Source organism: Trachypithecus francoisi, unplaced genomic scaffold (genome assembly GCF_009764315.1).
Source record: "Trachypithecus francoisi isolate TF-2019V2 unplaced genomic scaffold, Tfra_2.0 Lachesis_group17, whole genome shotgun sequence".
NCBI lineage: Eukaryota > Metazoa > Chordata > Mammalia > Primates > Cercopithecidae > Trachypithecus > Trachypithecus francoisi.
The window spans coordinates 59,197,476-59,224,130 of record NW_022681462.1 but is presented as its reverse complement, the minus strand read 5'-3'; the positions used below and the strand labels follow the sequence as shown (position 1 = coordinate 59,224,130).

At 37.1% G+C, this 26,655-nt stretch overlaps 1 protein-coding gene and 1 long non-coding RNA gene across 7 annotated transcripts in view; both read left to right on the top strand.

Annotated features, from left to right (window-relative positions):
- FOXN2 (forkhead box N2) overlaps nt 1-21,427 on the top strand; it is a 78,566-nt gene extending 57,139 nt beyond the window's left edge. For 5 of the 6 annotated variants that reach the window (XM_033175775.1, XM_033175774.1, XM_033175778.1 and 2 more), the window contains 2 exons: nt 9,196-9,264; nt 10,794-12,722. In XM_033175775.1, the coding sequence (XP_033031666.1) occupies nt 9,196-9,264; nt 10,794-11,317 (593 nt within the window). In that variant the 3' untranslated portion in view covers nt 11,318-12,722. Of the gene's footprint in view, nt 1-9,195; nt 9,265-10,793; nt 12,723-21,157 lie in introns of those variants that run through there. The other variant, XM_033175780.1, reaches the window with a different exon arrangement.
- Nucleotides 21,428-22,974: 1,547 nt separating this feature from the next.
- Nucleotides 22,975-26,351, top strand: LOC117062333. Its single transcript, XR_004428309.1, has 2 exons — nt 22,975-25,443; nt 26,231-26,351. It is a non-coding gene; the product is annotated as an uncharacterized LOC117062333 (long non-coding RNA).
- Nucleotides 26,352-26,655: the final 304 nt, after the last annotated feature.

Below are 26,655 nucleotides of genomic sequence, written 5' to 3'. Positions count from 1 at the left end.
GAAAGCTGGAAAGATCTAAAATTGGCACTCTAACATCACAATTAAAAGAACTAGAGAGGCAAGAGCAAACACATTCAAAAGCTAGCAGAAGGCAAGAAATAACTAAGATCAGAGCAGAACTGAAGGAGATAGAGAAACAAAAAACCCTCCAAAAAATCAATGAATCCAGGAGTTAGTTTTTTGAAAAGATCAACAAAATTGATAGAGCGCTAGCCAGACTAATAAAGAAGAAAAGAGAGAAGAATCAAATAGATGCAATAAAAAAGATAAAGGGGATATCACCACCGACCCCACAGAAATACAAACTACCATCAGAGAATACTATAAACACCTCTACACAAATCAACTAGAAAATTTAGAAGAAATGGATAATTTCCTGGACACTTACACTCTCCCAAGACTAAACTGGGAAGAAGCTGAATCCCTGAATAGACCAATAGCAGGCTCTGAAATTGAGGCAATAATTAATAGCCTACCCACCAAAAAAAGTCCAGGACCAGATGGATTCACAGCTGAATTCTACCAAAGGTACAAGGAGGAGCTGGTACCATTCCTTCTGAAACTATTCCAATCAATAGAAAAAGAGGGAATCCTCCCTAACTCATTTTATGAGGCCAACATCATCCTGATACCAAAGCCTGGCAGAGATACAAAAAAAAAAAAGAGAATTTTAGACCATATCCCTGATGAACATCGATGCAAAAATCCTCAATAAAATACTGGCAAACCAAATCCAGCAGCACATCAAAAAGCTTATCCACCATGATCAAGTGGGCTTCATCCCTGGCTGGTTCAATACATGCAAATCAATAAACGTAGTCCAGCATATAAATAGAACCAAAGACAAAAACCACATGATTTATCTCAATAGATGCAGAAAAGGCCTTTGACAAAATTCAACAGCCCTTCATGCTAAAAACGCTCAATAGATTCTGTATTGATGGAACATATCTCAAAATAATAAGAGCTATTTATGACAAACCCACAGCCAATATCATACTGAATGGGCAAAAACTGGAAAAATTCCCTTTGAAAACTGGCACAAGACAGGGATGCCCTCTCTCACCACTCCTATTCAACATAGTATTGGAAGTTCTGGCTAGGGCAATCAGGCAAGATAAAGAAATAACGGGTATTCAGTTAGGAAAAGAAGAAGTCAAATTGTCCTTGTTTGCAGATGACATGATTGTATATTTAGAAAACCCCATCGTCTCAGCCCAAAATCTCCTTAAGCTGATAAGAAACTTCAGCAATGTCTCAGGATACAAAATTAATGTGCAAAAATCACAAACATTCTTATACACCAGTAACAGACAGAGAGCCAAATCATGAATGAACTTCCATTCACAATTGCTTCAAAGAGAATAAAATACCTAGGAATCCAGCTTACAAGGGATGTAAAGGACCTCTTCAAGGAGAACTACGAACCACTGCTCAGTGAAATTAAAGAGGACACAAACAAATAGAAGAACATACCATGCTCATGGATAGGAAGAATCAATATCGTGAAAATGACCGTACTGCCCAAGGTAATTTATAGATTCAATGCCATCCCCATCAAGCTACCAATGAGTTTCTTCACAGAATTGGAAAAAACGGCTTTAAAGTTCATATGGAACCAAAAAAGAGCCCGCATTGCCAAGACAATCCTAAGTCAAAAGAACAAAGCTGGAGGCATCACGCTACCTGACTTCAAACTATACTACAAGGCTACAGTAACCAAAACAGCATGGTACTGGTACCAAAACAGAGTTACAGACCAATGGAATAGAACAGAGTCCTCAGAAATAATACCACACATCTACAGCCATCTGATCTTTGACAAACCTGAGAGAAACAAGAAATGGGGAAAGGATTCCCTATTTAATAAATGGTGCTGGGAAAATTGGCTAGCCATAAGTAGAAAGCTGAAACTGGATCCTTTCCTTACTCCTTATACGAAAATTAATTCAAGATGGATTAGAGACTTAAATGTTAGACCTAATGCCATAAAAACCCTAGAAGAAAACCTAGGTAATACCATTCAGGACGTAGGCATGGACAAGGATTTCATGACTAAAACACCAAAAGCAACGGCAGCAAAAGCCAAAATTGACAAATGGGATCTAATTAAACTAAAGAGCTTCTGCACAGCAAAAGAAACTACCATCAGAGTAAACAGGCAACCTACAGAATGGGAGAAAATTTTTGCAATCTACTCATCTGACAAAGGGCTAATATCCAGAACCTACAAAGAACTCAAACAAATTTACAAGAAAAAAACAACCCCATCAAAAAGTGGGCAAAGGATATGAACAGACATTTCTGAAAAGAAGACATTCATACAGCCAACAGACACATGAAAAAATGCTCATCATCACTGGCCATCAGAGAAATGCAAATCAAAACCACAGTGAGATACCATCTCACACCAGTTAGAATGGCAATCATTAAGAAGTCAGGAAACAACAGGTGCTGGAGAGGATGTGGAGAAATAGGAACACTTTTACACTGTTGGTGGGATTGTAAACTAGTTCAACCATTATGGAAAACAGTATGGCGATTCCTCAAGGATCTAGAACTAGAAGTACCATGTGACCCAGCCATCCTATTAACTGGGTATATACCCAAAGGATTATAAATCATGCTGTTATAAGGACACATGCACATGTATGTTTATTGCGGCACTATTCACAATAGCAAAGACTTGGAATCAACCCAAATGTCCATCTGTGACAGACTGGATTAAGAAAATGTGGCACATATACACCATGCAATACTATGCAACCATAAAAAAGGATGAGTTTGTGTCCTTTGTAGGGACATGGATGCAGCTGGAAGCCATCATTCTCAGCAAACTATCGCAAGAACAGAAAACCAAGCACCGCATGTTCTCACTCATAGGTGGGAACTGAACAATGAGATCACTTAGACTTGGGAAGGGGAACATCACACACCGGGGCCTATCATGGGGAGGGGGGAGGGGGAGGGGGGATTGCATTGGGAGTTATACCTGATGTAAATGACGAGTTGATGGGTGCTGACGAGTTGATGGGTGCAGCACACCAACGTGGCACAAGTATACATATGTAACAAACCTGCACGTTATGCACATGTACCCTAGAACTTAAAGTATAATAGTAATTTTTTTAAAAAAATAGTTTGGTTTTGTGTGTATTTAGAGTAAATTCACCTGTTTAAAAATATTACTGAGCTGTTCTGGACACCAAGGTACATCAGTGAACAAAGCAGACAAAAATGGAACCTACATTCCAGTTAGTAAATTTTAGTAGTTATGCTAACTACTAAAAGCATCTGGTATACTACAAACAGATATAAAATTAAGGTAGTTGATGGTGATGTTAGGGCTACATATAAATCTAAGATTTGTGTCTTATTGAAATAAAACTAAACCAGTGGTCCAGAGAGCTTAAAGTGTTGGTAATTTATTGAAACTGTTCTTCTACTTCAGAGAATTACAAGAGACAGCTTCTCCATCTGGATGCTCTGCAAATGTATATATTAATTTTGATAGAGACAATAAATCCTTTTGTAGTTACTACAAAACTTATACCATTTAAATTATTTCTATAATTCTCATATCATTCCTTACACAAATGGACTGAGAATCAAACAACAGAAATATGCTCGACTTATAACCTTACTCTCATATGGCTAAAACTGGTGTCTTTTAATTGTTTTAATGATTTTTAATAATTTCCCAACATCAAGGTTAAGGAAATAAAGATCAACAGGCACAAATTAACAGGTTTTTTAAATTGTTGTTTATTTTTTGTTTTTTGAAACGGAGTCTCGCTCTGTCATCCAGGCTGTTAGTGCAGTGGCACGATCTCCACTCGCTGTAACCTCCACTTCCTAGGTTCAAGTGATTCTCCTGCCTCAGCCTCCCAAGTAGCTGGGATTACAGTCACATACGACCTCACCTGGCTAATTTTTGTATTTTTAGTAGAGACAGGGTTTCACCATATTAGCCAGGCTGGTCTCAAACTCCTGACCTCAAGTGATCCACCCACCTCGGCCTCCCAAAGTGCTGGGATTACAGGCCTGAGCCACCCTGCTTAGCCAAATTCACAATTTTGACACAGTTTTGTTTGAACCAGTTATGAAATCAGTAGCATGTTTGAAACTACCAAATTTTGGTTCCTTATCAACTGGATATGTTAGATAATACAGCTAATAGTGATACTGTTTTTAAAAACAGAGCCACCTTTAAAATAGCATAAAGTACTTTATCAATGAAAAAATATCATTATAAAGTGTTTTCAAATGTGACAATAAGCAAATGAGTCTTCAGTTTAAATTTAATAGCAAAATTGAGCACGGTGGTTCATGCTCGTAATCCCAGCACTTCGGGAGGCTGAGACTCCCTCAGGAGTTCAAGACCAGCCTGGGCAACATGGTGAAACCCCGTATCTACAAAAAATATGAAAATTAGCTGGGCGTGTCGGTGCACACCCGTGATTCCAGCTACACGAGAGATGGAGATGGACAGATCACTTGAACCTGGGAGGTGGAGGTTGCAGTGAGCCATGATTGCAGCATCGCACTCCAGCTTGGACAACAGAGTGAGACCCTGTTGATAAACAACAAACCAATCAACAAAAACAGATTGGGTACTATAATTTAAAATTGTTTGTAAGTTCTACCCAGAGAATTTTTATTCCCTTTGTTCTGTGAAGCTCAATATTGTACCTTGGACAAATCATTGATAATCAGGTGTTCTCAATTATGATAGTGTTTTGGGTTATTTCTCTATTGCTTATTTTTAATGTTGAAGTTAAACTTTTTTCACAGTTAATTGGCAAGGCATTGTAGGAAGCATATTTATAAATGTTTTAAATAAGATACAGGCAAAATTCTTTTGTAAAGAAGTGTTTGGTTTCACAAAGTTAATTTCATGTTGGAGAATTCAAATTAATTTGGCTGTAGTAAGTTATCTACAATAAAAAAATACATTTAAGGAGTATTTTTCGTACCATTCTACTGTTATAGTAACAGTACTTAATTTTGTTATCACTTTAAAATATTCAGAAATGGTGTTCACGTAGCTTTCTTATGTTATCAGGATAAGCCTCTTAATCAGTTTTAGGTGTTGTGTTTCAAAAATATGTTCCTTGAATCATAATGGATGCTTGTTAAAAGAAGTCACGTTAGGCCGGGCAGGGGCTCATGCCTGTAATCCCAGCACTTTGGGAGGCCAAGGCTGGTGGATCATCTGAGGTCAGGAGTTCGAGACCAACCTGACCAACATGATGAAACCCCATCTCTACTAAAAATACAGAAATTAGCTGGCATGGTGGCAATTGCCTGTAATCCCAGCTACTCAGGAGGCTGAGGCAGGAGAAGCACTTGAACCCAGGAGGCAGAGGTTGCAGAGAGCTGAAATGGCGCTGTTGCACTCCAGCCTGGACGACAAGAGTGAAACTCCATCTCAAAAAAAAGAAGTCAAGTTAGAGATACACTAATTTTTTAGTAAGTAGATTTTATAGGTGCTTCGTTTATAAGACAAAGTTTCTGTAATTGGTTTCTCATTATAATGTATTTCCTTGTTAGATTATTTTACCATCACCTTCCTCTTTTATAAAATTGGAAACAAGGTAGATCCTTTTTTATTAAAAAGAAGAATTAGGCTGGACACAGTGGCTCACACCTGTAATCCCAGCACTTTGGGAACCTGAGGCGGGAGGATCACTTGAGCTCAGGCAACATAGTAAAACCATGTCTCTACAAAAAAATAAAAATAAAAATTAGCCAGGTGTGGTGGTACATGCCTGTGGTCCCAGCTACTTGGGAAGCTAAGGTGGAAGGATCGTTTGAGCCCTGGAGGTTGAGGCTACAGTGAGCCATGATTGTGCCACTACACTCCAGCCTGGGTGACAGAGGAGACCTTATGTCTTGAGAAAATAAAAGAAAAAAAAAAAAAAAAGAAAAATTAGTTTATGGAGAAGTAATCTCTCTGTTGGGGCTTTTGCATAATGCCATGCATATTGTGCCCTCTGCAAGTTCACCTGGCTTAAGACAGTGAATGGGGCCTGAAATTCAGCCCACACTCCATTCTTCTAGCTGTGTGCCTTGAATAGGGAACCATTCACCTAGAGGAAGATTTGCCTTTTTTCCAACTCACACAGAGACACATTATGGGCTAGTGGCTGCATCTTTTCTTCTTTAGATGTGATAGAATACTGAACTCAAAACAAATTGTCTCAGCCTTCATCCTAAAAAACAGGAATTGGAGAGGTCATTGTTTTTGCTAATCTCTTGGATGTGGCATGTGGGCATCATTGATTCAAATCCTTTGTACTTGCTCTTCTTTCTGCCTAATAGTCTTTTCCCTCAGATATCATACTTTCCCTCCCTGAGGTCTTTGCCCAACTCTAGCCTACCTTCTCCTTCAGGATTTCTCTGACCTCTATATTTAAAATTGTAACCACTTTCCCTAACACTCTATTTCCCGTTCCTCTTAATTTTTTAAAATTTCTTGGCCATTTGTATGTCTTTTGAGCAATGTCTGTTCTGATAATTTGCCCATTTTGAAATTAGAGGGTTTTGGTTTGTTTTCCTGTTGAGATGCTTGAGTTCCTTTTATATTATAGATGTTAATCCCCTGTCAGAGGAGTAGTTTGCATGTATTTTATAACATTCTGTAGGTTGTCATTTCACTGTTGATTGTTTCCTTTGCTGTGTAGAAGCTTTTTAGTTTGATATAATTCTGTTTATTTTTGCTTTTGTTACCTGAGTTTTTGAGGTCTCATTCATAAAATCTTTTCACAGACCAAAGTCGTGAAGTGTTTCATCTTTGTTTTCTCCTGGTAGTTTTATTGTTTCAGTTCTTACATTTAGGTCTTTGATGCATTTTTGAGCTGATTTTTGTATAGGGTGAGAGGTGGGAGTCTCGTTTCATTCTTCTGCATATAGATATATATTCAATTTCCTTTGTATCATTTATTGAAGAAACTGTCTTTCCCCCAGTTAGCGTTCTTGGCACCTTTGTCAAAAATCACTCTGCTGGGGTGGGCATGGTGGCTCATGCCTGTAATCTCAGGACTTTGGGAGGCCAAGGCAGGCAGATCACTTGAGGCCAAGAGTTTGAGACCAGCCTGGCCAACATGGTGAAATTCCATCTCTACTAAAAACACAAAAATTAGCCGACTATGGTGGCACACCTCTGTAATCCTAGCTATTCGGGAGGCTGAGCACAAGATTCGGTTGAATCTGGGAGATGGAGGTTGCAGTGACCCAAGAACACTCCTCTGCCCTCCACCCTGGGTGACAGAGTAAGACTCTGTCTCCAAAAAAATACATATTAAAAAAAAATTACTTGGCTGTAAATATGTGAATTAATGTCCAGGTTCTCTCTTCTGTTCCATTGATCTATGTGTCTTATTTTTATGCCAGTACCATGCGTTTTTGGTTACTACAACTTTGTAGTATATTTTGAGGTCTGTTAGTATTTTGCCTCCAGTTTTGTTCTTTTTGCTCAAGACTGTTTTGCCTATTTGGGGTCTTTTGTAGTTCCATACAACTTTTAGGATTTTTTGTATTTCTGTGAAGGATATCATTGGTATTTTGATAGAATTTATAGATTGCTTTGGGGGTAGTATCGTCATTTTAACAATACTAATTCTTCCTGTCCATGAGTATGGGATGTCTATTTGTATTGTCTTCAACTTTTTTGTAAGTATTTTAATTTTATTTTTTGTAGCTATTGTGAATGAGATTGCCATCTTGATTTCTTTTTCAGCTGGTTTGTTGTTTTGTGTATAGAGATATTACTGATTTTTGTGTATTTTGTATCTTGCAACTTTACTGAATTTATCAGTTCTAAGAGTTTTTTGGTAGAATCTTTAGTTTTTTCTATATATAAGGTCCTGTTGTCTGCAAACAGGGACATTTGACTTCCTCTCTTCCAACATGGATGCCTTTTATTTCTTTCTCTTACCTAATTGCTCTGGCTAGGGCTTCCAGTACTATGTTGACTAAGAGTGGTGAGAGTGAGCATCCTTTTCTTGTTCCACTTCTTAGAGGAAATGCTTTCAGCTTCTCCCCATTCAGTAAGATGTTAGCTGTGGATCATGAGGTCACATTTTACTTGGGGAAAAAGAGGTATAATATTATGTGCTGTCTCATAGCGGCCAACATCTGATTTACTTAAGCCTGTTAGTGTTATCAATAACAATAGCATTTCCTGCTGAGGAGAGTTTATGGTCTAGTTGGAGAGAAAACAAGTCAGTAGCTTCATGGCTTTATTATCTACAATACCTTTTAAATTAGACATTGAAAGTAAATAGGAAATCTTTATGCTAATAAAAATTTCCACCTTTGAGATATAGATTACAAATTTCATATCTGAGTCTTATTTTAAATGTCTTTTTGTAAGCTAAAATTTATAAATATTTTCTGACTTTTCTAATTATTAATGGTGTAATTTAGATTATACCATTTTACTTTTCTTTAGTTATTCAGATGAATATATCACCAAGATGAAGAACTTACAGCAGTAAATATAAGTAGATATGAGAGCATAACTTTATCTGTTGTAGAACCTGCTGATTTTACCAGTCTTTTAAAGCCCATTTTTAATGGAGTATCCATTTGACTTCATGAATATTATATTTATTTGTGGTACTTGCAGGCTTGTATATAATTATGACTAAAACAATACTAATTGTTTTTGTTTCTGCATATTCACTTAGCATTTATAGGTTTACATGACCTAGACTGACTAATTACATATTTTTATTTCCTGCAACTGACATGTAATTAACATAGTACTTCATAACTGCAGATATGCATAGGTAATGATAGTATTCAAGGTAAAAATGCAAAAAATAAAAATAAAAGGAGTAATGATGTACATTCTTAGCTAATTTAGTCTGTTTAAGGGGAAACCTTACTGAAATAACAGTTTAAGTTTTCGTTTTCATTGTGAATAATTAAAGAAGAGAACTTGTATTATTTCTGGTACCTTTCCATTTCTTTTGTACAGTGCTGTTCACAAAACTGTTTCATGATTTTAAGTGAACAAAATCAGACTTCAGAATAATATATAATATCTCATTTTTGTTTAATGTATGTTTATGCTTTCTTGAATATACACCAAAATTGTAACACTGGTTATCTTTGGGTGCATGCAAATACTTACAATAGCCTCTCTTTTATAAAGAACATTAATATTATTACTTTTTCCCTTTTCAGAATCTGATATCGATGCTGCTGCTGCAATGATGCTTTTAAATACTTCTATAGAACAAGGAATTTTAGAATGTAAGCAATTGTGCCTTTTTTAAAAAAAAAATTTTAGTGCCTTTTCAAATTTAACCTAGACTATAAAATAACTATTACAAAATTACTTCTTTCCAAGCAAATTTTATTTTGATCTGAGTAACTCAGTTTCTGTTTTATTATACTTTCATTAATTTATGTGAGCAATTGAGAGATTGAAGTTAATGCTGTGATTTTTCTTACATTGACCAAGAAATGAAGAAAAATATATTTAGAAAAATGAGCTCGAAGAGCTAAAAGTAGAAATGAAAACTATAAACAAGAAAATATAGTAAGTAAAATATATTTATGAACTTGGACTAGGAAAAACTTTAAGATACAAAATGCAAAATCCATAAAGGAAAAAAATGGGTAAATTTAATAAAACATCAGAATTTTAGCATTCTGGTCAGGCATGGTGGCTCACGTCTATAATCCTCGCACTTTTGGGAGGACAAGGCAGGTGGATCACTTGAGACCAGGAGTTCCAGACCAGCCTGGGCAACGTGGCAAAACTGTCTCTACAAGAAATACAAAAATTAGCCAGATGTGGTGGTGCATGCCTATAGTCCCAGCTACTCAGGAGGCTGAAGTAGGAGAATTGCTTGAACCTGGGAGGTGGAGGTTGCAGTGAGCCATGGGCACACCACTGCACTCCAGCCTGGGTGACAGAGTCAGACTCTGTCCCCCCCCAAAAAAAGGGAAAAGCATCTGACAACAAAATACGTCCAAGAAAAGTGACATAAAATGCCGGAGACGTGTTTTTTCCTTATATAACAAAGGATTAATATCAAGTATATACATAAAAGGATTCTACAAGTAAGAAATAAGAAAACAGTTCAACCGAAAAGTCAGCAAAATGTATGACTAGGTGGATCTTAGAAGAGGAAATATATGTGGGCAATACACATGTGAAAAGATGTGCAACTTCTCTAGAAATTGGGGAAACACAAAATGAAATAATATTGAGATAACTTTTTTGTCCATAAAATTATAAAAAATTTAAGTAATTGAGAATGGTGTTAAGTAGGGAATAAGTTCTATCATACACTGTTGGGAGTAAAACCATTTTGGACGGCAATTTGAGAATACCAATTATAATTTTAAATGTGTATATCCCTTAGCAATTTTTTCATATCTCTTTTGAAAAATTACTTGCATATATTCAAGAAAAGGCATCCAGAAGGATTTGTATTGCAGCATGATTTATACTAATGAAAAATTGGAAACAGGCTAAATACTAACACAGAAGTGATTAAACAGTGGTACATTCATATTGAGGCATTCTTTGTAAGCAATTCAAAATAGTTATATGTTCTATGGAAAAGGCAAGACATTGTTAAATTGTTTTTTTTTTAATGTTTCAGATTAATGCTTGCAGAATGATGTGATCTGGGTAAAAAAATAAAAAATCTACAAAGCATCATTAATCTAAAACATTTACTGCTCAAGAGTAATGTAGTAGTTTAAAATTGGTCTGTTTTTGCAACCAAACACATTTGACCTATTGATGGAACTTTTATTTTCCACAGGTGAGAAACCTCTTCCTCTTAAAACAGCATTGCAAAAAAAGAGGAGTTACGGCAATGCATTTCATCATCCCAGTGCTGTACGATTACAAGAGAGTGATTCTTTAGCCACCAGCATTGATCCAAAAGAAGATCACAATTACAGTGCAAGTAGCATGGCAGCACAGCGTTGTGCATCCAGGTCTAGCGTGTCTTCCCTGTCTTCTGTGGATGAGGTATATGAATTTATCCCAAAGAATAGCCATGTGGGAAGTGATGGCAGTGAAGGATTTCACAGTGAAGAAGATACAGATGTTGATTATGAAGATGATCCTCTTGGAGACAGTGGCTATGCATCGCAGCCTTGTGCAAAAATCTCTGAAAAAGGTCAGTCAGGCAAAAAGATGCGAAAACAGACATGTCAAGAAATTGATGAGGAGCTCAAAGAAGCAGCTGGATCTCTGCTCCACCTTGCTGGAATTCGTACATGTTTAGGTTCTCTAATAAGTACTGCAAAGACGCAAAATCAAAAGCAACGGAAAAAATAGAAACACTTAAGTGTGGCAATACTCTTTCACTTAATTCTTTACAAGGGATATCAAAGCCATAACGGACTTCATTAGTTTTAGGGTAGGGAAGGGATACGAATTCCTTATTTCTTTCAAAACATTTTTGGTTTTTGGTTTTTAAAATTTTTATTAAACAATTGCTGTTAGGATCATGCCTGATCAGAAATATATGATGTGAAGTCCTGAAAGCATAATTTTTGTGATAAGTGTCTCCAAGATTTGAAAATTTTTGTATAAGAAAATCCCCAGCCTCTGTCTTAAACTTGTGGGACAAAAATCCTTTCTTCTGTTAATATGTCAGAATGTAAGATTTGGCAACTCTATAAATTTTTTTCATTTTCTTTTCCAATCTGTAACTATAGTTACTGAACCAGCTAAAATTTTTGCTAATGTATTTTTCATATACTTCTCTCCCGACACACAATCCGGTAACATAAGATTGAAATTTTTTAACTTTGTTTTAATTTGTTTTTAATTTTTTTGTTGTTGTGGTATGGGCAAAGACAAACATAAATTGAAAAACATCCTGATGTTTAGAAAAAGTTTCTTTTGGTTACATAGGTAGAGAATGCAACAAAGAGTTCTAAGGTTTAGAAAAGACAATTTTGTGGTGTTATTTCATCCAAGAACACTCCCAATTCCTATTACAATGGTAGCTTTGAAGTGTTTTTACTTCACAGATACTGCATAGCATTTATTGGGGCCTTTTATTCTTACCCAAAGTGCTTTGCAAACATTTAAGTTTTAGCCACTAGCTGCCTTTGTTGAGTATAAGTTATCCAATGAGAGGTATAGCCAATTAAGTGTGTTATGGAGTACACCCATTTTGACACACTTGTAATAAGAGAATCTTTCATTTGCCTGCCACATGTACTGCATTCTGAGAATCTTGTAATAGGAATGGAGTGTAATGAAACATTCTGAGTACTAATTGCATATGTATCATAAAGTAGGTCATTTAGGAAAAAACTTCTGTCCAAGCTTTGTATGAATTAAATTTATAAGTATAACAAATTAAATCTTAACAGATTTAATGCAATTTTACAAAAAAAATTACCTTCATGAATTTCAAAATTCATATAAAATTAGATCTTATGCAATACACCCTTTTGAGGAGGCAGTGTAATAACCTAGAGTGCCACTGATCCATGAGAAAAAGATTTTCTGGTACTACTCCAAAAGTGCTTTGACTGAGTATCTTATTTGAACAGTCTGCTTATATGAGACAGTTTTTCATAGTATCATTTGTATAAGTTGATTAGATTATTCAGAAACAACAGGATGCTAAACTACACTTATTCATTGTATCTTTTTTTTTTTTTTTTTTACAATGATGGAAGCAACTTTCCAGAAGTTCAGTCTTAATGCTACATCCTAAGTCATAGACAATGACCTTGTTTTCATCATTCTGATAGATTGTATACATATGTACACATACATACACACACATGCACAGTCAAGGTCATGATGTTGATTTGCTGTTTTCAGCTGTTTCTATGATTATAAAGCATTTTTTAAGAGACAGATATTTTAACTTTTAATTTTTATTTTGGCAAAACTGTCAAATGAGAAAAATGATTTTAAAAACTTTTTTTTTCAATTGACAAGACTTTAAGTCAGGGATAACAGTATTAATGTTCTCTGTTCCATTTCCATGTTTAATTTAACCTGGATAGCCACATTAATGAATTGATGCTATCAAAATATAGTAATTTTTAAATTTGTTAATAATGAAAAATAACCCTTAAGCATGCAGGATGAGGTATTTGGGTTTTTTCTTTATATCGATCACATCTACAGGAAATGGCTAAACCAAGTTAACCTTTATTATAGACAGTGAATAAAACACCAAAAACCCAAAAATGCTTTAACCACAGTGTAAATAATAAAGAGATTACACACATCATTTTAATAACTATTTTTAAGTTTTTACCATAGCCTTCTGGATAGACCTTGGGAACAGTGTTTCAGTGATCTGGCACCAATTTATTTTGTTCTGCTGGAATTCTGTATCACAAATGTGCTACCTGGTTTCTGTCCATAAGACAATTACTCTTTCTTTTTTTTTTTTTTTTTTTTTTTTTTTGAGACAGAGTCTTGCTCTGTTGCCCGGGCTGGAGTACAGTGGCCGGATCTCAGCTCACTGCAAGCTCCGCCTCCCGGGTTTACGCCATTCTCCTGCCTCAGCCTCCCGAGTAGCTGGGACTACAGGTGCCCGCCACCTCGCCCGGCTGGTTTTTTTGTATTTTTAATAGAGACGGGGTTTCACCGTGTTAGCCAGGATGGTCTCGATCTCCTGACCTCGTGATCCGCCCGTCTCGGCCTCCCAAAGTGCTGGGATTACAGGCTTGAGCCACCGCGCCCGGCCTACTCTTTCTTTATAAGGAAAGGAAAGTGATCTAAGAGAAGCAGAGTTAGTTCCAGCTCTAATAGGGATCTTCAGTTATTTTGTCTTGATGTATGTAACAGTAATTCATTACATCTTTTGATTTTTCTCTTTTTATTCACTCTTCCCATGAATTTACATGTTTAAGTTATATTCATCACTAGCAAGGACGATAAACACTTCTGCACTGAAAGCTAACAGGGAGAGATTACACAATATGTTACAGTTTCTTAAACTTAATTTAGTGCATCACCTTCCACTTGCTAACATACCAAGCCAGCTATTTTCCAGGGGAAGCACCTTTTAAATTATGGTCCTCCAGTTACTACTTCCATTGAGAACATGCTCTCATTCCTCAGGTGTTTTGAGAAACATGACTAGTAACCGTATAATTAAGTAGAATCATTCCAAGTCCTATGGCCTGGAAATTGTATTCCCGATAATATACAAGTTTTCCTATAATAAAGTCAATTTAGAAGCTCCAAGGTGATTACCTGTTTTCCAACATATCCTAAAACTGTGATATAAGCTAACATATATTTTGCCTTGCGTCAAAAGAATATGTTTTGTTGCAGCTGATTCCAGTTTATAATAGATCCCTAGTAAAAAGCTTTGATTCAGCACGATTGTTCATCTTCACATCCCAAACAGAAGCAGTGTTTCTTGAATATATATTTTTGAAGTTTTTTGTGCAATATATTACTAAATCAGTTATTATTTTACTTTTCAAATTCAGAGAAAGAAAACAGATTACCTGAATTCATGGAAAAGGTGGATCACCTCCCTTTTTCCACCTTCAAAGCTTTTCCTGTCCTCATAGCCAGCATGACTTCTTTTAACTTGGATTCCTTTGTATATAGTAAAGTTTAGTATATATATTTTTTCTTTTGCTACTTTCGGAGGCATTATGTAAAGGGCTCATACTAGATGTTCAGTTAAATATACTTTAGCACAAAGTCAAACTAGAGAATGTGTTAAGGAGGTAATGTATGTGTCTTGGTAGACCAGGAGGCCTTTCCCAGCAATTTAAGCAACAGATGTGAATACTTCACAAAGCTGTAAAGACCATTGTCTTAAATACTGCAACAACTTAACGCCCTTTTGTGAAGATCATAGCATTTATCTAAGAAACTTTGAGGCTTTCTGGTTTACATACATCTTACAGGTTTTTTTTTTTTAGTTTGAAATGTGTAAGCTTTGATTTAAACCAAGTTTACTTCAGTATGTTAATGATGTAGTAAAAATATTTATTGAAAGGCGAACTAGAGTATTTTAATGTTATACCTGCCATTTTTTTTCTTAAAGCATATTCTTTGCATCTAACTGCCAGTGCCATTGTCAAAACTTATTTTTTAAATCGTTGTACATTTCTTATTAAACTAAGTGCTTAATTTTAAAGTATTATGTTGCCATCATATAGTGTATACAAATGTATAATTGCCAATTGATTGTTAACTATTATTTATTTTTAAATGAAAGTGTAAGAATGCTTTTCTGATTCAACAAATTTGTTATCAAACTGTTTCCTTATCCTCTTTTCTGATGTAGCATAAAAATTGTCCCAGTTTGAGTTATAACTGCCAGTCACAAGTGAACCACTTTTCAGTTGCCAGTCTTTGCTCCACATCTCAGTTGCCAGTCTTTGCTCATATTAAAAACAACTTACAAATGCTTAGTTTTTGTATCTAATCTCTGATTATTAAAATGTTTATAAAGTTTATTTTTACCAAAGAGATGCAATTCATTATGACAAAGTATTGCATAATAAATTTGTTTTATAACACCTTTTTTGTGCTCTGATCTTTTGTAGGATAGGGTGGGGACAGGAGAAGGGTGGTAGGGCAGATGTGATGGCTTATACTTCTACACATACTTTCCATCCAAATTGGAGTTAGGGAAATGAAAAATAGTTGAATTTCAAAAAAAATTTTTAAGTTTTTCTTACGGTTTTTAGATGTTATCTTAATTATTGAAAGCTAAAACAACCTTAATTAAATTACTGTCTTCCTAAAGTTGAACTTCTTTTCCTGTTAATTTACATGTATCTGAAATATTTTGAAATATAACTGGGAAAAATGGAGTAGAATATGAAACCAGCATGGCCGACATGATGAAACCCCATCTCTACTAAAAATATGAAAATCAGCCAGGTATAGTGGTGAACGCCTGTAATCCCATCTACTCAGGAGGCTGAGGCATGAGAATTACTTGAACCCGGGAGGCAGAGGTTGCAGTGACCTGAGAACCCACCACTGCACTCCAGTCTACGTGACAAGAGTGAGACTCCGTCTCAAAAAAAAAAAAAAAGTCATCAAGAGCTTTATGCCAATAAATTCAACAACTTTGGTGAATTAAAAGGCGACAATAAGAAAACCCAATCTAAAAATGGGCAAAATACCTGAACGGAGACTTCACCAGAAAAGACAACAGATCGTACTCATTGATACTTACCCAAATGAGTTGAAAACATGTCTAAACAAAAACCTGCACACAATTGTTATAGCAGCATTGTTCATAATTGCCGAAACTTGGAAGCAAATAAAATGTCCTTCAGTAGGCAAATGTATAAACTGGTACATCCAGACAGCAGACTGTTATACAGCAATTTTTTTAAAAGCTATCGACATCCCAAAGAAGATATACAAATGGCCAAAAAGAACATCAAAAGATCTCAACGTCGCTAATTATTAGGGAAATGCAAATTAAAATCATAATGAGATACCACCTCATATCCATTAGAATGGCTACTATTAAAAGGTTAAAAACACCACCAAAACTAAATGACAAGTGTTGGCAAGGATTGGAACACTTGTGCAACCACTACGGAAAGCAGTATGGAATTCAGAATAGTACAGTCACTGAAAAGCAGTATGGAAGTTCCTCAAGAAATTAAAAATAGACCAACAATTTTACTTCTGGGCACATACCCAAAAGAATTGAAAGCAGGTTCTCAAAGAGATATTTGTCTACCCATGTTTAGAGCAGCATTATTCACAATAGCCAAAAGGTGGAAGATACACAAATTTTCATCAATAGATGAATGAATAAAATATGGCACATACAATGGGTTATTATTTCACCTCAAAAGGGAAGGGAATTTTGACACAAGCTTTACAACGTGGATGAAACTTGAGGACATTATTCTAAGTGAAACCAGTCAGAAAAAGAAAAAAAGACTACTGGTACCTACAATAGTCAAACTGATAGAAACAGAAAGGAGAAAGATGTTTGCCAGGGGCTGGAAGAAGAGGGGAATGGGGAGTTGTTTAATGGGCATGGAATTTTGAGTTTTGCAAAATGAAAGAGATGTAGAGATTGTTTGCACAACAGTGTGAGTATGCTTAACACTATTGAACTGTACACACAAAAATAGTAAATGTTACATATATTTTACCACAATTAAAAAAACAAAAATGAAAAAATGAGATATCAAGCTATGATGGAAATTTAAACACATATTACTAAGTGAAAGAAGCCAATCTTTGACTTAGTTGAAAGGTTCACTTACTGAGCCTTAGAAGTCTCTTTTCTGTGATTCCAACTACAATCTTATGTCGCTTACCAACAGGAATACCTTCTGAGAAAAGTGTCAGGCAATTTTCTTATTGTGGGAACATCATAGGGTGTACTTACACAAACTTAGATGGTATGGCCTACTACACAACTAGACTGTATAGTAGACAGCCTATAGCTCATAGGCTACAAATCTATGCAACATGTTACTGCCCCAAATACTGTAGACAGTGGTAATGCAATGGTATTTGTGTATCTTAACCATATCTACACATAGAAAAGATACAGTAAAAACACAGTATAAAAGATAAAACATGGTACACCTATATAGGGAACTTATCATGAATGGAGCTTGCAGGACTGGAAGTTGCTCTGGGTGAGTCAGTGAGTGTGAGTGGTGAGTGGATGTGAAGACCTAGGACATTACTGTACACTACTGTAGACTTTATAAACACTACTCTTAGGCTATACTAAATTCATTTTAAAATTTTTTCTTCAATAGTAAATTAACATTAGCTTACTGTAACTTTATAAACTTTAAATTTTTTTTAACTTTTTGACTCTTTTGTAATAACACAGCTTAAAACACAAACACATTGTATAGCTGTACCAAAATATTTTTTCTTCATGTCCTATAAGCTTTGTTCTATTCAAGTTTTTCTTCTTACTTTTTAAATATTTTTCTTAAAAACTAAGACACAAACACACACATTATCCTAGGCCCACACAGGATCAGGATCATCAATATTACTGTCTTCCACCTCCACATCTTGTCCCACTGGAAGGTCTTCAGGGGCAATAATATGTATGGTGCTATTATCTCCAATGATAGCAATGCCTTTTTCTGGAGTATCTCCTGAAGGACCTGAGTTTGTTTTACAGTTAGCTTTTCTTTTTTTTAATAGGAGTATACTGTAAAATAATGGTAAAAAGTATAGTAAATATATAAACCAATAGCATAGTCATTTATTTTCAAGTATACTGTACCTTATTGTATGTGCTATACTTTTATATGACTGATAGTGCCGTAGGTTTGTTTATACCAGCATCACCATAAACACAGAATATATTATGATAATATGAGGGTTAAGGCATCACTAGGTGATAGGAATTTTTCATCTTCATTATGATCTTATGGGACCACTGTCGTCTATGTGGTCTGTCCTGGCCTTCGACTGAAACATCATTATGCAGCTCATGGCTGTATATGACATTCTAGAAAAAACAAAACTATGGAGACAGTAAAAAGATCGGTAGTTACCAGGGGTTGTGGGGGAGCATGGGCTTTTTAGAGCAGTAAAACTATCCTTTATGATACTGTAATGGTGTATATATATCATTATACATTTGTCAAAACCCACATAAATGACAGCCAGACAGAGTGAACCCTAATGTAAACTACGGATTTTAGTTACTAGTGATGTATTAATATTGGTTCATCCCTTGTTGTAAGTGTACCACACTAATGCAAAACATTAATAATAGGAGAAACCGGGGCTGTGGTAGGGGGCACAAAGGAGAGTATAAGAGACTTCTTGGTACTTTCCACTCAATTTTTCTGTAAACCTAAAACTCCTCCAAAAAAATTAAGTCTATTAATTAAAAAGCAAAACCTAAAACAACTGGCACTTGAAAGTACTTCCAATGGCCAAAGCTAGACCAATATGAGCACCAAAATAAAAATGCAGTCTTCGCTGGTTGCAGTGACTCACACCTGTAACTCCAGCACTTTGGGAGGCCGAGGAGGGCAGATCACAAGGTCAGGAGTTCAAGACCATCATGGCCAACATGGTGAAACACCATCTCTACTAAAAACACAAAAATTAGCTGGGTGTGGTGGTGTGCACCTGTAATCCCAGCTACTCAGGAGGCTGAGGCAGGAGAATTGCTTCAACCAGGGGTTGCAGTGAGCCGAGATCATGCCACTGCACTCAACTGGGCTACAGAGCAAGATTCCATCTCAAAAACAAAACAAAACAAATATAGTCTTATGTCTTAATGTATAAAATAAATATCTATGAGTCCATACTGATATAAATAAATGATTGAATATGTTAATACATGAGGGAAAAGGGACAAATCTCCCATGCGGAAGAATAACACATAAATTATACAGCTACTTCACCCTAAAGGAGGAAGCATAACTTCCTATTTCTTAAATGTGGGCTTGCATAAGGGCTTCCTTCCAGAGTTTAGTGTGGAAGGGACAGTGATGGGGGTAATACCTTCATGGTGAAGAAACCTGACAAGACACTACTTCAGTCAGGCATCCTAGGTCAACATCAACAGTCATGACTCATGTTGATAGCACGTGTTGTTAATATTGTATACAAATAGACTTTACCTCTGTGATCTGCCTCTCAAAACTAATAGCCTAATTTTTAAAAAGAGATCAGACCAATTCTAGTAGCTTGGCATCCTACAACAAACCTGACCAGTATTCCTCAAATCTGTCAAGATAATTGAAAACAATCAAAATCTGAGAAATTTTCATAGCCAAGAGGACCCTAAAGAGACACAGCAACTAAATGGGATGTATCCTGAATGAGGTCTTGGAACAGAAAAATGGTATTAGGTTAAAAACTAAGAATATCTAAATAAAGTATAAACTTGTGTTAATAATAATGTATCAATAGCAGTTCATTAATTGTAACAAATGTACCATACTAGTGTAAGAGGTTAGCAGCAGGGAAAACTGCAAGGCAGGGGGCATATGGAAAGTATCTGTATTATTTGCTCAAATTTTTTAGCTCTAAAATGGCTCTTTAAAAAGTCTAGTTTAAAATAAAAAAAAAAAACTCATAGCAAACTCCAAGTCCAGATGGCTTCACATAAATTATATTTATTATTTAAGGAAGAAATAATACCATTATACCCAAACTCCTTAAAAGAAATAAGAAAAAAAGAAGACAAGAAAATATGTCATAACTTGCTTTATGAGGCTATAGGTTTAGCATTAACCAAATACTAAAACTGAGTAAAGACATTAGCTGCTGGGTGTGGTGACTCATGCCTGTAATCCCAGCACTTTGGGAGGTCGGGGCAGGTGGATTGCTTGAGGTCAACAGTTCAAGACTAGCCTGACAAACATGGCAAAACCCTGTCTCTACTGAAAATACAAAAATTAGCCAGGTGTGGTGGCACATGCCTGTAATCCTAGGTATTTGAGAGGCTGAGGCAGGAGAATCACTTGAACCCGGGAGGCAGAGACTGCAGTGAGCCAAGTCCAGCCTGGGCAATAGAGTGAGACTCGGTCTCACGGGGGAAAAAAAAAAAAAAAAAAGACATTACCAAAAAACTACAGACCAATACGCATCACGAATGTAGACACAAAAATTCTTAACAAAATGTAATCAAATAAAATTCAGTAATATACAAAAGAGACAATAACCAATGGGGCTGCCCCTAGGAGTGCAAGTTGGTTCAGTATTAAAAACCATCATTATAATTCACCATATCAACAGAGGCAAGAAGAATAATGTTGGGAACTGGCTCCAAAACTGGCTGTAAACAAAATCTCTGCAGCACCGTGACATGTTCGTGATGGCCATGACACCCACACTGAAGGTTATGGGTTTGCCAGAATGAGGGCAAGGAACACCTGGCCCACCCAGAGTGGAAAACCGTTTAAGGCATTCCTGAACCACAAAGAATAGCATGAGTGATCTGTGCCTTAAGGACATGTTCCTGCTCCAGATAACTAGCCAGACCCATCCCTTTGTTTCAGCCCATCCCTTTGTTTCCTGTAAGAAATGCTTTTAGTTAATCTATAATCTATAGAAACAACACTTATCACTGGCTTGCTATCAGTAAGTATGTGGGTAAATCTCTGTTGAGGCTCTCAGCTCTGAAGGCTGTGAGACCCCTGATTTCCCACTCCACAAGCTATATTTCTGTGTGTGTGTCTTTAATTTTTCTAGTGCCACTGGGTTAGGGTCTCCATGACTGAGCTGGTCTTGTCAAGTGGTGCCCATATGTGGGGCTCAAACCCAGGTTGAACGGTTGCCAGAGCGACAGTTGGAGAACGTGGAACTAAGGAGGACACCTGAGTAATCTTAAGCAATCCCCACAGTGAGTAAGAAGGGGAGCTTGGAAGCATCAGGGTAACAATGGGACAAGTGTGGGCTCTGGTTCATTCCACCTTGGAACCTTTTCACACTGATCATGAGGGGGAAGGAGAGTATAATGAAGTAACACAGCAGGTTTGTTTGCCAGCTAAAGCTAAACTGGCAAAGGAGGGAGAGGTTCATTCCTACCCTTCTGCACCCCCTCCTTATTTTGAAGAAAAAGAGTGGCCTGACCCTCCAGATCTTTCTTTTCCGGAGGACTCTGGGCAAAAGGTAGTTGCCCCAGTGACTGTTCGAGCAGCACGTCGAGTGACCACTCTCAGTTCTATTCAGGCAGGAATCCAGCAAGCTAGAAGAAGGTGATTTAGAGGCTTGGCAGTTCCCTGTTAGAATACATGCCCCAGATCAACAGGGAAATATTATAGCTACATATGAAACTTTTTCTTTTAAATTAGCTCGGTTACAGGAGTCTCTTAAAAAGGTGATTGCAGGCTGGGTGTGGGCTCAGTGGCTCATGCCTGTAATCCCAGCACTTTGGGAGGCCAAGACAGGCAGATCATGAGGTCAGGAGACTGAGACCATCCTGGCTAACATGGTGAAACCCCATCTCTACCAAAAAGACAAAAAACAGTTAGCTGAGGGTGGTGGCGGGTGCCTGTAGTCCCAGCTACTCAGGAGGCTGAGGCAGAAGAATGGTATGAACCCAGGTGATGGAGCTTGCAGTGAGCCGAGATTGTGCCACTGCACTCCAGCCTGGGTGACAGAGTGAGACTCCATCTCAAAAAACGAAACTAAACAAAACTAAACTAAAGGTGATTGCAGATTGCAGATTTGGCTGCTCAGGATATAGTGTTGCGGTTATTAGCTTTCAACAATGCTAATCCCGATTGCCAGGCTGCTCTGCGACCTATTAGAGGGAAAGCACATTTAGTTGATTATATCAAGGCCTGTGACGGTATCTGCATCAGGCTGCTCTGCTAGCCCAGGCAATGGCAGGACTGAGTGGATAAAGGAAATACATCGTTTCCTGGAGCTTTTAACTGTTTTAACTGTGGGAAGCATGGTCATGCTAAAAAATGTAGAAAAAATCAGTGAGTCAGGCTACCAGATAGGGGAAAAAAGAAAACTGCTGAGCCTGAAGTATGTCCAAAATGTAAAAAAGCAAAACATTGGGCTAATCGGTGTCATTCTAAATTTGATAAAGATGGGAACCTCATTTCAGGAAATGTCATGGGGGGCCTGTCCCAGGCCCTGTTCCAAACCAGGGCATTACCGGCTCAGGTTATTCCCTCACCCCTGTACAATGTCTGTCCCCTGCCACAGCCGGTAGTGCTGCAGTAGATTTATGCTACATGAAAGCTGTGAGCCTTTTGCCTGGAGAATCCCCGCAAAAGGTCCCATCAGGAGTCTATGGACCCTCGCCAGTGGGTATGATAGGATTACTTCTAGGAAGATCTAGTTTACATTTAAAAGGAGTACAAATACATACAGGAGGCATTGATTCAGATTACAATGGGGAAATTGACATTGCTATATCTACTTCTGTTCCCTGGAAAGCAGAGCCAGGAGAGCATATAGCACAGCTCCTGATTATGCCATATGTGGAAATGGGGAAAAGTGAAATTAAATGAAAAGGAGGATTTGGAAGCACAAATAACCAAGGCAAAGCAGTTTATTGGGTAAATCAAATTACTGATAAATGTCCTACCTGTGAAATAACTAATCAGGGAAAGAAATTTAAAGGTTTGGTAGATACAGGAGCAGACATTTTAACCATTTCTCTACAGCACTGGCCATCCACTGGCCAATTCAACCTGCTCATTTTAACATAGTTGGAGCTGGTAAAGCCCCTGAAGAATATCAAAGTAGTTATATTTTGCGTTGTGAAGGGCCCAGTGGACAACCTGGGACTATTCAACCAATTGTAACTTCTATACCTATAAATTTATGGGAGAGAGATTTATTACAACAATGGGGAACACAAGTTCTAATTCCAGAACAATTATATAGCCCTCAAAGTCAACATATGATGCATGAAATGGGGTATGTCCCTGGTATGGGACTAGGAAAAAATTTGCAAGATTTGAAGGAACTGCTTCAAGCAGAAAGACAAAACTCCCACCAGGGTTTAGGATATTGTTTTTTATGGTGTCCATAGTTAAGCCTCCAGAACTTATACCTTTAAAATAGTTGACAGATAAGCCAATTTGGATAGAACAATGGCTGCTAAGTAAAGAGAAACTGGAGGCTTTAGAAGACTTAATTACTGAACAATTAGAAAAAGGACACATAGCTCCAACATTTTCCCCTTGGAATTCTCTGCTTTTCGTAATTAAGAAAAAACCAGGTAAATGGAGAATGTTGACAGATCTTAGAGCCAATAATTCAGTTATACAACCTATGGGGACATTACAGCCAGGATTGCCTCCTCCTGCTATGATTCCAAAAAATTGGCCTTTAATCATTGTAGATTTAAAAGACTGTTTCTTCACTATCCCCTTAGCTGAGCAGACTGTGAATGGTTTTCACTTACAATTCCTGCAGTAAACAACCTGCAGCCTGCTAAGCATTTTCATTGGGAAGTGTTGCCACAAGGCACATTAAACAGTCCAACAATTTGCCAGACGTATGTGGGGCAAGCAATTGAACCTACTTGTAAAAAATTTTCACAGTGTTACATTATTTATTATATGGATGATATACTTTGTGCTGTCCCCACTCGAGAAATATTACTCCAATGTTGTGATCACTTGCAAAATTCAATTTCTTGCACTGGTTTAATTATAGCTCCTGACAAAATTCAGACTACTACTCCTTACTCCTACTTGGGGACCTTAGTAAATGACACTACAATAGTGCCACAGAAAGTAACCATACATAGGGATCAATTGAAAACATTAAATGACTTTCAAAAATTACTAGGAGACATTAATTGGATATGACCTGCTCTAGGCATTCCTACCTATGCCATGAGTAATCTATTTTCTATCCTTAGAGGAGATCCTAGTCTCACTAGCCCTGGGCAATTAACAAAAGAAGCTGACACAGAGTTACATTTGCTTGAAAAGCAAGTCCATAAGGCTCAAATAAATAGAATAGATCCAGAGAAGACTCTAGATTTGCTAATTTTTCCAATTCAGCATTCACCTACTGGTGTTATTGTCCAAGAGCAAGACTTAGTAGAATGGCTTTTTCTTTCACATACTAATTCACAGACTCTAACTCCTTATTTGGATCAAATCGCTACTAGGATAGGAAATGGGAGAACTCAGATTGTTAAATTACATGGATATGATCCTGGAAAAATTATTGTCCCTCTCATGAAGACACAAATACAGCAAGCTTTTATAAATAGTTTTGCTTGGCAAACCCATTTAGTTGATTTTGTGTGTATTCTTGATAATCATTTTCCTAAAATGAAACTTGTTTTAATTTTTGAAATTAACTGATTGGATCCTCCCTAGAATAACTAAATTTAAATCAATTGAAGGTGCTGAGAATGTTTTTACACATTGGTCTAGTAATGGTAAAGAATATTAAACACATTACTGGCATCCCATATAATTCTCAAGGACAAGTCATTGTAGAACAAATGAATCTCTCCTTGAAACAGCAGTTGCAAAAACAGAAAGGGGGAATAGGGATTATGGGACAGCCCATACACAGTTGAATCTAGCATTATTCACTTTAAATTTTTTGAGCCTACCTAAAAGCCAGATGTTATCAGCAGCTGAACAACACCTACAGAAACCAGCTGCAAAGACAGAAGCAGAACAACTGGTTTGGTGGAGAGATCCAATAACAAAAAGTTGGGAAATAGGTAAAATAATAACTTGGGATAGAGGTTATGCTTGTGCAGCTGATTTGGATAGCATCAAGACAGCTGAAGACTTATCATGAGCCAGATGCCGAGGAAGAGATTCCAGGAGGATCCTGAGGAACCCCCGGTTGCGGCCATGTCGAGACTGATGCTGAGGAGGACCCCAACTGTCACGAGCAACACCCATCGAATACAGCCACCTACTTGGGGACAGATCAAGAAGCTGTCACAGATGGTGGAAGAAAACCTGAGGAAAACTGGACAACCAGTCACAACGAGTAATTTAATGATAGCTATGATAGCAGTGATCACCATTGCTGTGAGTATTCCTTCAGCAAAGGCTGACACAGAGAACAGTTATACTTATTGGGCACATTTATCAATCTTGGCTGGCAATAATGCCTGGATATAATCACTCTATGACACATTTACACATGCTTTCTGATCTCATTATTTACCATAATAAATCTGCTCCTATAATTGAGGCATACCACCCTCAAAAACCTATTTGTAAACAGAATTGGACCTGGCCAGACAAAATGAACATACTTGTTTAGGAAGACTGCACTGCAGAACAGGCAGAGGTTCTGCTCAGTGATTCCTGTGGAATCGTTATAGATTGGTCCCCTAAGGGGATGTTTATCTTAAGTTGCACCACTCAGTCTGCATACCATGGCCACACTATTTTCAGCTGGTCTGAACAAAATGGTCAGATGGTAGACATGGTAGAAATGATAAGAAGTATGGCAAGAGTTCCTATTATCTGGAAACATGGCATTATAGTGGCACCTCAACCTCAAATGGTATGGCCTGCTGTAGGAGCTAAACATGAGGATTTGTGGAAACTCTTAATAAGATCAAAATTTGGGAAAGAATAAAAGAGCATCTAGAAGAACACTTGTCTTTGGATATTGCATAATTTTTTTAAAAACTAATATTTAAAGCATCCCAGGCACACCTGACCTTAATGCCAGGAACTGGAGTGCTTGAAGGAGCTGCAGACAGATTAGCAGCTAGTAACCCATTAAAATGCATAAAAACACTTGGAAGCTCTGTGATTTCAATAATGATTGTGTTATTAATCTGTGTTGTTTATCTTTGTATAGCCTGCAGATGCGGATCCTGACTCCTGTGAGAAGTAGCTCACTGTGACAAAGCTGCCTTTGCTTTTATCACCTTGCAAAACAAAAAAGGGAGGCATGTTGGGAACAGGCCCCCAAAACTGGCCATAAACAAAATCTCTGCAGCACTATGACATGTTCGTGATGGCCGTGATGCCCACGCTGAAGGTTGTGGATTTACCAGAATGAGGGCAAGAAAAACCTGACCCACCTAAGGCAGAAAACCACTTAAAGGCATTCCTGAACCACAAACAATAGAATGAATGATCTGTGCCTTAAGGACATGTTCCTGCTGCAGATAACTAGCCAGACCCATCCCTTTGTTTCGCCCATCCCTTTATTTCCCCTAAGAAATGCTTTTAGTTAATCTGTAATCTATAGAAACAATGCTTATTACTGGCTTGCTGTCA